The 12,212-nt window shown below is 37.6% G+C and overlaps 1 protein-coding gene across 4 annotated transcripts in view; it reads right to left on the bottom strand.

Moving 5' to 3' along the window:
- PRDM5 (PR/SET domain 5) overlaps positions 1-12,212 on the bottom strand; it is a 190,754-nt gene that overhangs the window by 88,451 nt on the left and 90,091 nt on the right. For 2 of the 4 annotated variants that reach the window (XM_047799170.1, XM_047799169.1), the window contains exons 4-6: positions 7,048-7,222; positions 4,427-4,601; positions 2,623-2,744 (exon numbers count right to left, since the gene is read on the bottom strand). In XM_047799170.1, the coding sequence (XP_047655126.1) occupies positions 2,623-2,744; positions 4,427-4,601; positions 7,048-7,222 (472 nt within the window). Of the gene's footprint in view, positions 1-2,622; positions 2,745-3,005; positions 3,099-4,426; positions 4,602-7,047; positions 7,223-12,212 lie in introns of all 4 variants that reach the window. The other 2 variants (XM_047799168.1, XM_047799167.1) reach the window with 2 other exon arrangements.

The following is a 12,212-nucleotide window of genomic DNA, read 5'->3' as shown; positions in this document are numbered from 1 at the left end:
CAGCTGCTCTTTGAGAGGATACCTATTACTTTCTACCAGATAAGTTAGAATTTGAGGGAGAAAAGAGAAAAAGAAGTGAGATTTCCACAACCACCCGTTTCAGTTTATCTCAGTACTCCTGCCACGGCTCCTCCAGCTAGAATCAGAGGCAGGACATCAAACCCCATCCCTACTCTTCAACCTTTTCTCTCCTCCTAACAGCTTTTATTCTTCATCATACAACTGGAATCTCAGCTCCTCTGAGAAGAAGTACGGGGAAAGTATATGACTAATTGCCTGAGAATGTAGATAAATGTTATCGCCTGCATATACAAAATCTCTTGGTCAGCATCCACAGAATCTAATTGAAAGAGAAAGATGGTTAGAGTGGTTAGGAAAGTCAGCCACTTCACCGTTTCCTCTTGAGTAACTGGGAAGAGCACTACCCTACAAGCATCCCCAGGTTCAAGGACAATAGCACCAACAAGGCCACAAACAGACTTTATACCATTTTAGTTTTACTCTTTTCAGCTAAGTCTGATATTTGATTTTCAGATTCAGCTTTCAAAAACAGTTTAAATGGTAAATTTGGTTGTACATATTTTACAATAAAAAGAAAAATGTCGAAATTTAAAAAATAATCAGAAACACATTACTTACAAAGGCAGGAGATGTATGCAAAATTAATACAACCATACTGATATGGAGCCACTTAAGTACTGCCAAGTTTCAGCACAATGTGGATTAAGTGTGTTTCTAGGAGCTGGTCTGAGGACCCACCCACTAGATGGTACAGTTTCTATGGAAAAATATGACCCTTATTTAAAATTTCAGTTTCTCTCTTCTTAGCATCTTCAATTCATATCACCTAACAAGGAACATTTGTCATCGTCAGTGGTAAAAGCTGCAAGATCTCTTTTCTTAAGTATCTTTGTCTTTCTATACTAGAGGGTTCCACAACCATATGTGTGAAACACTTTTTTCCCATTATTCTGAATATGAAAATTCTTTTCCCAAACATCTATGCAGCTGAGAGAGGAAAGGAAAGAACCAAACAAGAGGCTATGAATGAGAGACAGATTGTGTACCAATTCTAGCAAAAAGTATGCACAGTGGCCTTTGGTTGAAAAATAGTACGTTTCACATTTTATATGATCCACAACATAGAAAAATAAAAAAAAATTTCCTTTTATAAATTATTTCCTACAAAATCACCATGAGTTTTCAGAACCAGTAATATTTTAATATCCAAGACCAATTACAAGAAGCCTCAAAGAAATTATGCTTATGGCACAGTCTGAAGTCCACATGTCCAGTAACAAAAATGCAAGTTTCCAGAGTTTCAACATGCATCTGGTTTTTTACTTACTTCAGCAAAGTTAACTTTAAAAATGACATGAAAGATCTGTTATAATACATTGCAGACAAAAGTGGAGAAAATTAATAACAGCATTTTAAACATAACAGCTTTAAAAAAAAAACAAAAACTATGAAGAGACAGGTCTATTAAAAAGTTACGCCTGCCTTTTGCAAGTATAGGAGAGGCCCAAGTATAAAGAATTCAGAAAAATGCCATCTTCTATAAATCAACCATATTCTTCAAAAGGAAAGGAAGAAATCAGAACACTGTAAAATCTGAGTGACAGGCACCATTCTGAAGGAGTATTTCACAAGGCCACACCATCTACTACCCTGAGCTTTCTATCTAGCTTGCACTGAGTGTGCAGCTCAAACTAGTGGTGTGAAGTTGGACCTAGTAGTCACGCTCATACTAGCTTATTTAACTAGCATTTGACAATGAACAAATATAGGAAACAAGCTGAGCACAGATTATCCTTTTCTCCCAAATGTGAGAATAAACAACATAGGAGAAAAGTAATACACTTTCTTTACCTCCAGAAAGACATTTCCACCCAGAAGTCAAGGGCATAGTAAACACATGAGAAAAATACAGGTACAGAGGGATATGAGAAATGCCAAGAACCTCAGCCTCCTCTAAGGAGGAAGTAAAAGTCAATTCTGACAATAGTCATCTGTTCAACTTAGTGCAACAGATTCAATCCCTAAACCGAAATACATTTACCATGTGCTAAGCAGATGAAATCTAACTGACAAATTTTCTATTTGTCTTACTGTTCAGCTAGCCATTAGAAGGAATTCAAATAGTGTCTGCTTTATAAATCCAATATATTCAATTCCCACATCAAAATGTAGCCAGTAATTTTCTCCAGTACAGGAGAAACATAAGGATCTTTACAGATATTACTGTAGAAATATTAAGGCAGAAGGGCATTACTGAAGTGTTTTAAAATATATCTACTAAAAGAGAAATTTCACATGCTAAAACATTAAATTTATTATTTAAAATATTAATGCTCCTGGCTACCAAGCACAACTAGGTTCTAACTTAGGTTTCCAGTTATAATTAATTCCGAGATGGGAAAAATGACAAATATCACTAAAATCAACTTAAAAAGAAATAATGTTCAGTGGAAGAAAAAAAAATCCTGCGGCAAGAGTTCTACATCTGTGTGAAATACAATGGAAAAGCAAGCCCTCTTCCTGAGAGTGAGAATTAAAAACAGATCGCTGCAGCCTAGAGAGAGGAAGCCCTTGAAAAACAACTCTCCGATGACTTCTCACCGGCGTGGACATTTTCCTGGTGTCTTCTCAGGGCATCCTTGCTCTTCAGCCTCTTCCCACAGCTGTCAGCCTTGCACACGAACCTGGCATCTCCCCGGCAAGTCTCCCGGTGCTGCTCAAAACTACAAAACAACCAAGAAAGGGGAACATGGAGAAGAAATGGTGAAGACACCTCCAAACTTCCAGCATTGTGGCTGGCTTTTGTAATGCATGCTCCCCAGAAGACTTGCAGGGTCATGACAAGCAGTACCTGGGCAGGTTAAGAAGGAAAGCCCTGAAATTCTGTAGCCATATGATACTAAATCACTAAGAAGCATGAAAGCATGCATGCCAAAAATGACCCACAGCTATGCAACAGCCATCTGATAACTCAGACACAAAACCTCGATGCTGAACTGAAGGAAGAATTGCAAACAGAGCACTGAAAACTTCGTGAAGAATCCTTCAGACTGCTTTTCGCTGAGCACTGAAGAGCACTGAGGGGAAATAGAAAAAAAGAAAAGAAAAAGGAAAAAAGAAACAAAAACTCGAAGTCTAAGATAGAAACTTAGGAAAATACCTCTACTTTGTATAAGGTCACGTTCATCATCTCTCTTTTCATTCTGTCTTTGCCCGTGAAAATTTTTAGTAGCAACTAGCTTAGCCCTAAGACTCAGCTCAGCAAAAGTATCTTTGATGTAGAATATATAATACTAAATTCAGTAAAAGCTGACTAGAATGGAGTTTTTAAATCTAGTCATTAAAAACAATATAGCTCTTATGTTTTTAGTGTTCAATAGAACTGCAAAATGTATAACCTCTTACTACTATAAAACTTAAGAATTTTTAAGTTTTGAGCAGAAAATTTTCACCTCAAATTTCATCACCAAAAGTAGATGCACATATGAAAAATGTCTTAATATGAAATAAAGCATGTTTCAGAATTTTATTTTAATGAATAAAAGTTGAAACAGTACGTCTATGTTAGAGATTTCTTGCTCATATGCAAGGTAACATTCTGTTAAAAATAAAAGTTTATAAATGTATCTACTGCTCACTTTTAGTAATTCATGACACTGTAAAATATTTAAGCAAAAGAGTAACATTATTATTATTATTATTTTTTTTTTTTTTGGCAGTGCTTGTGGTATATGTAAGTTCCTGGACCAGGGATCAGAACCAAGCCTCTGCAGTGACAGTGCTGGATCCTTAACCTGCTGCACCACAAGAGAAGTCCAATAAAAGAGTAACTTTACATGCTGCTAATACAAAACAGATAAAATAATAAAGGATACAGAGCAATGGGTGGGATCCTTTCATTCATTTCATCATCATATCCTATATCTACTCATCTTTAAATTATTTTTCCAACGTGGCAAAGAAATAAACAGTGCTTCCCAAAATGTTCCTGTATTCTTTATACTCTAAACTCTCTCCATTTCTTAAACTTTTTTTTTTATACTGATTTCAGAGGGAATATCAAATGCAGACCACTGAAACTTGATCTGCCACCTCAAAGCACTAGCTAAATTATGCATACTGGATTTCAAATTAGTAAACCAATGAGCTTCGTATTTAACAGCAAGTTATTAAACGGACAAAGAATGATTAGCATAAACAAAGTTTACCTGTTAAATTTCATAGAAAGAATGTTTCAAAAATCAACATACTACACTAAGAAAAGATAAGTTAATGACAATGACAATAGAGAATGCTTAATTTCTATACACATATCATCACACATGCACGCAGGTTAGAAACTATAAGAACAAACCAAATGGAGCAGTTAAACAAAGTGTTAGCTTATAATTTTAAAAGTACTCACTGTCTTTGCAAAGCCTGCTTAACTGGGAATTTCTTTCCACAGCTCTTGCACTTAAATTCTTTCTCCTCTGTGGGTTTCTGGTGCAATGTCTGAAGATGCTCAGCAAGAATTTCCTCACTGGTAAAACTTGATTCACACTGGGGACAGGCATAGTCCTTTTTACAGCCAAAGCGATCTGAATATTCACAAGCAGATTTATAAGACAAAATTGAAGAGCCATAAAGTGCCGAGTTTTGCACTCATTTTAAAATCAAAATTAATTGTGTTTAATGGTACCAGATCAGGTAATTCTTATTATCTCTCTAAGCGCAAATAGGTTGTCCATGAAAAATAATAGGAAATGTTACTAGAGGGCATTACATTTTTAAAATCATTTATCTTGTTGTGTTGCACCAAATTAAAATAAATTTTTAATCTACCCTGTAACATTAACTTTTCACATCAAAGAGTTATTACAAATGTTAAATTGAAAAGCCAAAATTTTCCCTGAAACGGGTCATTGTGAGTTCACTTTTAGCTGCAAGAAAAGAAAAATCCAACCAAGGCGAACTATGTTGAATTACCAAGGGGAATCTCACATAAATGTGAAAAAAGACCAAGGTCATAAAAACAGCACTCATTACATCGGGTGCAGCGAGGCTCCACTGTCTCTCTGGCTGCTGGTCCCTTGTGGACTGTTAGGGCTCTACCCAAATTTTTCAAATATGCTATTTAAATTACATATTTTTTCTGATTATCAAATAAAGTGAAATTTAGAAAAAATGCAGAAAATATAAAGAAAAAAATCACCAATAATCTCATAACCAAGAGACAACTGTTATAATTGATTTCCATTCTTGACTGGTCTTTTGTGCGTTCGGATTTTAAGAACTGTCTTTACGATCACACGTTTTATGAAATCTAGTACTTTATTTTTTCCATTTAACATTTCTCAAGTAAAAATTTTTCTTAAACTTGAGGTACCATAGCTTACCTATTCAACCAAATTCTCCACTGTTTGACATTCCAGTGGATTGTTTCTTTAGCTGGTTGTCTGGTTGTTTCGCTTTTGTTTTGAGGGTTTTTTTTTTTTTTTTTGGTTTGGGGGTTTTATATTTTGCTTTTATAAACAAAATTGAATTCTAAAATAAAAATACCAACAATATACGATTCATACGTTCTAAAAACCTTTTAAGTTTCTGTTGATTCTTTTTACAAAAGTAATAGAAATTGATATTTTGCTAATAACTAAAGAAAATTGGGATAGTAATAGACAAGTAGGAGACTTATTTTTAAAGTAAAATACTGGACAAAGTATTACTATCCTCTGGGGGCGACACTGAAAATAAATACAAAAATAGAGAAAATACAGCATACAGAAGTAATTCCCATCACCCCAAATCTGACATTCCCAACAGCATAATGCATATTTGAAAGACAGAGCAAACAGCCTGTCCCTTTAAATAATTCATCTAAAATATAGAAACAGGAGCATAAGCTGGCAATACTGGGAATACTCATACTTTCTCAACCAATGACATACAGTTAGGATAGACAATTCATATAAAAGACAAGACTATCACAGTGACTAAGGAAACTGTCGTTACTTCTGAAGGGGCTTTGCTCAGCAAAGTGAAAAATGTTCTACAGTACTATAAGTCTACAGTATATCCTCTAGAGTATAGAAAAATATCCTAGGAGCTCCCATCGTGGCTTGGAGGAAACGAATCCATGAGGACGCAGGTTTGATCCCTGGCCTCACTCAGTGGGTTAAGGATCCGGCATTGCCGTGAACTGTGGTGTAGGTCACAGACACAGCTCAGATCTGGAGTGGCTGTGGCTGTGGTGTAGGCCAGTGGCTACAGCTCTGATTTAACCCCTAGCCTGGGAACTTCCATATGTCTCCAGTGCGACCCTAAAGAGACAAAAAGAAAAAAACAGAAAAATACTCTATAGAAAATATCAGCCTATTATAAAATATAAACACCTAAAACACCGTGCATATTCCCCTCAAACTCCATCAGAAGTAAAACACTACATAATAGAAACAAGCCTTAATGACAACTGATTATTCCCAGGTAGATGACAAACAAGTGACCTCTATCTCTTAGACTTCAGGGCTGAATTCAGCAGGTCCAAGTTACGGTCATCACACATTTTTGGTTATCCCACTAGAAAAACCTAACAATGCTGTAGGCCTCTATGATCAGAACGGAGGAGGATTTCCAGAAGCTCCAGATTCCCAAAGGATCTCAAACAAGGAGCCCAGCAGGACCTCTGCAACACCTCTGCATTTATCCTTCCCCAAGTGCAGCAAAGTCTCAGAGTTAGTGACCCTGCCCAGTTACGAAACTATTTAATGGCAGATTCAGGGCTAGAGGACAAAAATCCTCATTACCACCTGTGAGAAGAGGGAGAGCTGGGAGCTGTCATTGACCTTGGCAGTCCTACAGGGCACATCTGTCACCACCACCCCACCCTCTCTTCCTGCTGAAAGACAGGTACACAATTGGATACTGTGTGAGAGCAGTTCTGACAAAAATGAACTTTATTTTGAGAATACCCTACTATAATCAAGCACAGTTCAATCTTTCTTTGTCCTACAATTTTCATTCTTTCAGACCATCAATTAGAGATAATACCTTTTCTACCAGCTGTTGATTGTCCTTTAGAATTTTTACCTTCCCCTTCTTTGATCATTGTCATAATCTCTTGTTCCTCCTCATCGGCCTCCATGTCACTGTCCAGGTAGCCAATCAGAAGCTCTGTATCTGTTTCTATATCTTCAACTGCCAAATAGAAAATATTTTCTCCTTCCTAAGACAAAATTAAAAAATACATGTTGTTGTAGGACCAATATAGCTCAATAATAAAAAATTCTAAATCATTCTTTTGTTTCTGATAGTAATTAAGAAACCATTGTTAGATACAATGGGTACCAAGTGCTCATGAAAAGCTACTATTACTTCTTCCTTTTTTGTTTTTTAGGGCCACACTGGCAGAATACGGACGTTCCCAGGCTAGGGGTTGAAGCAGAGCTACAGCTGCTGGCCTACACCATAGCCACAGCAACTTGGTATCCTAGCGGTGTCTGTAACCTACACCACTGCTCACTGCAACATGGGATCCTTAACCCACTGAGAGGGGCCATGGATCGAACCTGCATCCTCATGGATTATTCAGGTTCGTTTCTGCTGAGCCACAGTGGAGGTTCCCTACTATTACTTTTTTTTATATCTCCAATGGATCTGGACCCTGAAAAAGGAAACTGACAATATTTAATCACCTAGCAAATAAAATACAAATACATATATTTAAAATAGAGACATTTATACATACCAAATGAAATAAGGATGACTATTTAAAGTTCTTAAAGTAAATTCTGCATCATTAATTGGCTTTATATAGTAACACTCTGTGGAGATCCTTAAATGCAGCAGGAGAGACCCCAGTTAAATAGTAGTGTCATTTCTGAGCCCAAACAGAGAGAAATGAGATATCAATGATTTAACTATGATTAATATTAAATGCAAAACAGGAAGGAAAAAACTTCCACGTTACAACATAAAACAGAGGAACTGCCAATGAGCCCTGAAAGAATTTCCAAAAAGCTGGACAAAAAACAGAAAAAAGATTAGGCACCTGGGAGGTTCAAAGCACTGATTAGGTCATCATGTGTACCTAAATCCCACTAAAATGACAGAATAGAGAAGAAAAAAGTATCGCCATCAACATACAAACATGTTTTAGAAAATTCTAGAAAATAAAAATCGGACAAGGTTGAAATGACAGATAACTAATGCAAAAGTAATCTCAACCTGCAACAGACTAAGAAGAGGAATGCTGCAAAGAATAAATCAAGGAAGCCCCAGAGGAACTTCACTCTTGGGATCAACTGGTACAAAAAAACCCCTCTGGGCCTGGGGCCAATTACCAGAGAAGCCAGAACCAGGGCTGCCTGGCTATGCCCAGGAGAAACACCCAGAACCAGAACTGCTGTCCTTTTTTTTTTTTGGTCTTTTTCCTATTTCTTGGGCCGCTCCTGCGGCACATGGAGGTTCCCAGGCTAGGGGTCCAATCGGAGCTGCAGCCGCTGGCCTACACCAGAGCCACAGCAACTCGGGATCCAAGCCGAGTCTGCAACCTACACCACAGCTCACAGCAACGCCGGATCGTTAACCCACTGAGCAAGGGCAGGGACCGAACCCGCAACCTCATGGTTCCTAGTCGGATTCGTTAACCACTGCGCCTTGACGGGAACTCCCAGAACTGCTGTCTTTTACAGAGTTGAGGATTTGGTCTGGGAGGGCCCCTAGCTTGGTGGCTGAGGACAGAGAGAAGCAAAGCATAGCCTGAATTTACTGAACTTAAGAGGTGGGCAAGTGGGAGGACAAGGATGATAGGCTCCACCCAGGAGTGAAATCCAGTAAGGCAAAGAACATAAAACAAAGCTTTCTCTCCTTTGGCACTATCACAGCACTTAGGTTAGGAAAAGACAGAGAAGGGATGGGGGGGGAGAAGAGGAGGAATGTGCCATGAATGTAAGTATATATGTGTATATACATATATATGATACACAAGCAGAACCCCATGAAAAATATACATACATATGTATACACAAGCAGAACCCCATTAAAAAAACTAGAAATATGCGTAACTGCTATGAAGTTATTATTCTGAGGCTGGAAGAAGGCTTAGTCTCTATTGAATACTGCTTTAGTTTCTTTTTACAACAAAGATTACTTTGTAATTTTGAAAACAATAAATATTAGCAAATTCAAGGACGAGACAGAAATGATGATCATATTCATCAAATCCTGCGCAAGGAAGGAGTGATTCGCAAGTTCAAAGCAATGAAGCAAATCTAACCATTAATTACAGTTAATTAAATGAAATTCCTGTAATATTCAGAGCATTCTTAGAAGTTTATGAATTTCATACTTTCGGAAACACAAAAAGTTATTTCTAACTAAGTACACAGTTAACTTCTATACAACTGCTTCACTTAGTGCAACAAAAACAAAGAAAAACCCATGGACACTCAGCAAAAGAGAGGTTCCTTTTTAAATTAACTCAGAAACAGTACTTTCCAGGGTTTGGAAACTACTTGCTAAGAGAGTCATCCCAAGCAATAAAGGACTCACCTAATGAAGATTTCAGGAAAAAGTCATAAATCTGAGTGCTTATCTGATCAATACCCAAGAAAGTTAATTGAAATGTCTTTCCAGTATATTAGTCATTAGTTTTGTGATGACCTTCACAGCACCCAAAGAAGATAATAATTTTTAATTTTAAAACAAGAAAGCATGAACTTAAACTTCAATCTAAGACACAGCATGCCTATTTAGGGGCTCTGTAATAAAATAAAAATTTAATATACTAGTTAAAACTTTGATTTAAAAAAGGTAATGGCGGCGTTACAAGCTCCAAGGATCAACTACCTGTTCTGTCTGTAAGCCAAACATGTGAGAAGTGGAGCAAAGTCATGACAGGTATTATCCCAATCTATGTGTTTAATGGAGATGTCTAGATATCTTTCTACATATAATTCCTACCACTGTCCAGACCAAGAGTTTCTTCATTTGTTACCACAATAGTTTTAAGAATTATTCTCTTGGGCGTTCCCGTTGTGGCTCAGTGGGGTACAAACCCAACTGGTGTTCAGAAGGATGCAGGTTCGATCCCTGGCCCTGCTCAGCAGGTTAAGGAACTGGCGTTGCTGGGAGCTGTGGTATAGGTCACAGATGTGGCTTGGACCCCGTATTGCTGTGGCTGTGGTGTAGGTCAGTAGCTGCAGCTCCGATTCGACCCCTAGCCTGGGAACTTCCATATGCCACAGTGTGGCCCTAAAAAGCAAAAAATAAAAATTAAAAATTAAAAAAAAAGAAGTATCGTCTTGAATTGCTTCCTTGCCTTCCAGATTTAATCACCCAAGAACTAATCATTATATTATTATTCTTGTTCGAAACCTCCAACTGCTAGAAACTGCCAGATTTCTAATCCCTAGAGCTCTCAAGCTCTCTGGGGTGATTTTCCCCACCTCATCCCAGGCCCAATCTCTTGCTGTTTGCCAAGAAGGATTTAAAAAGCAATGACCCAACACTTTGAGACTGAGTCAACTCCTAGTTGTCACTAGGCTAGCTAAGACCTCCAGCTTCTGTAACTTTTTGCTTAATATCTGATTCTAAAACATAAGTATAGTTTCTGGTCATTGCATTTGTGGCTTGTTCCTCTTGAATACAGCTCCTCTGTAACAAAATCACTCCTTGTATTTACATTTTAGGGATTATCTGCCTTTCTAAGACTTTGCCTAGGGGCTAGGGTCCTGCTTATGGTTCCTGTCACTGGCTCCAGGTGATTTTGCTGAAAATTCAACTTTTAACTAGAAGAAAACTACTCAACATCATCGTCTGTTCAAAAGTAAATATTCCTCAATCATTGGTTTTCTTTGTATAGGTGATCTGGATACAACATAGAGTGATTTTACAACTGTTACACATCTTTTGCATTACTTACTGTCCATCATTCTGAATCTTTTGTTTTTAGTTTTGTTTCGCTTTGCTTTATTTTATTTATATACCATCTTCAGCTAATTATGTCTGCAGTTTATAGTGTCAAAAAATTGCAACAGCCTAAATATCAACAAAACAAATTGGGAAAAAAAAATGTCTAATAATTGTTTAAAAGATTTATCAGGGAGTTCCTGTCGTGGTGCAGCGGAAACAAACTGACTAGGAACCACGAGGTTGCGGGCTCAATCCCTAGCCTTGCTTAGTGGGTTAAGGATCCAGTGTTGCTGTGAGCTGTGGTGTGCGTCACAGATGTTGCTCGGATCTGGTGTTGCTGTGGCTTAGGCCGGTGGCTACAACTCCAATTCAACCCCTGGCCTGGGAACCTCCATAAGCCACGGGTGCGACCCTAAAAAAACAGAAAGATAAAAAAAAAAGATTTATCAAATGTCATTTATAGGGAAAAAAAATTATTACATTTATCCATGTGGCTCCAAAAGAAAAAGACATCAACAAAAGTGAAAGTAGACTTTGTTTCTAAGTAGAAGGAACGGTTTTGCCTAATTTTCTGCTAGTCCATATGTTATGCATTTTCTAGAGTTAACAAACGTTACTTCTGTAGTCAAAGGAAAAATAAATAAACCAGGTTCTGCGATACCAAGAAATGGTACTACATAGTGACTAAAAGCACACAGGCTTTGGGCTGGTCAGGCTTCAAGTCTCTCTATATGATTGTTAGCTATACAACGGAGCAAACAGCTTAATCTCTGAAACCACCCATTTCCTTAGCTGTAAAATGGAGATGATGATGCTTATTTCATAGGCTGGTTGTGAGGATTAAAGGTCAAAATATTTGTAAAATCTAGCAAGGTGCTTGACACAAGGTAAGTATTCACTAATGGGAGTTACTGCTATTACTACTACTACTACTACACAAATCTTGAAAGCCAGTGGTTAAAATAGTCTTTTTTTTTTTTTAATTTGTTTCAACTCGATAGTCACATAAACAAAGTTGCTTTGACAACGGTGCTTTTGAATAAATTTAATTTGGCCAGATTGCTCACAGCCAAAATATAATTCGACTTCAACTGTCTTCCTACTAGAGCACTGAAATGCTCTCGATTTCTGGCTGCCATGCTCTGTTCACTGGCTAACACACTAATGTATTACTCCGATTTGGACCTCAGATACCACTTGGTGGCTGAACTATACTACACTCTAAGTGACCCATCTGTTGTGGGGTTTCCCACAACATGGGGCTTTCAGTGATTCTCCCAGTCTTGTCCCCAAGTATGGCT

The sequence above is a fragment of the Phacochoerus africanus genome, chromosome 10 (genome assembly GCF_016906955.1).
Source record: "Phacochoerus africanus isolate WHEZ1 chromosome 10, ROS_Pafr_v1, whole genome shotgun sequence".
Taxonomy (NCBI): domain Eukaryota; kingdom Metazoa; phylum Chordata; class Mammalia; order Artiodactyla; family Suidae; genus Phacochoerus; species Phacochoerus africanus.
Note: the sequence above shows the minus strand (reverse complement) of the source record. Positions and strands in the feature narration are given on the sequence as shown.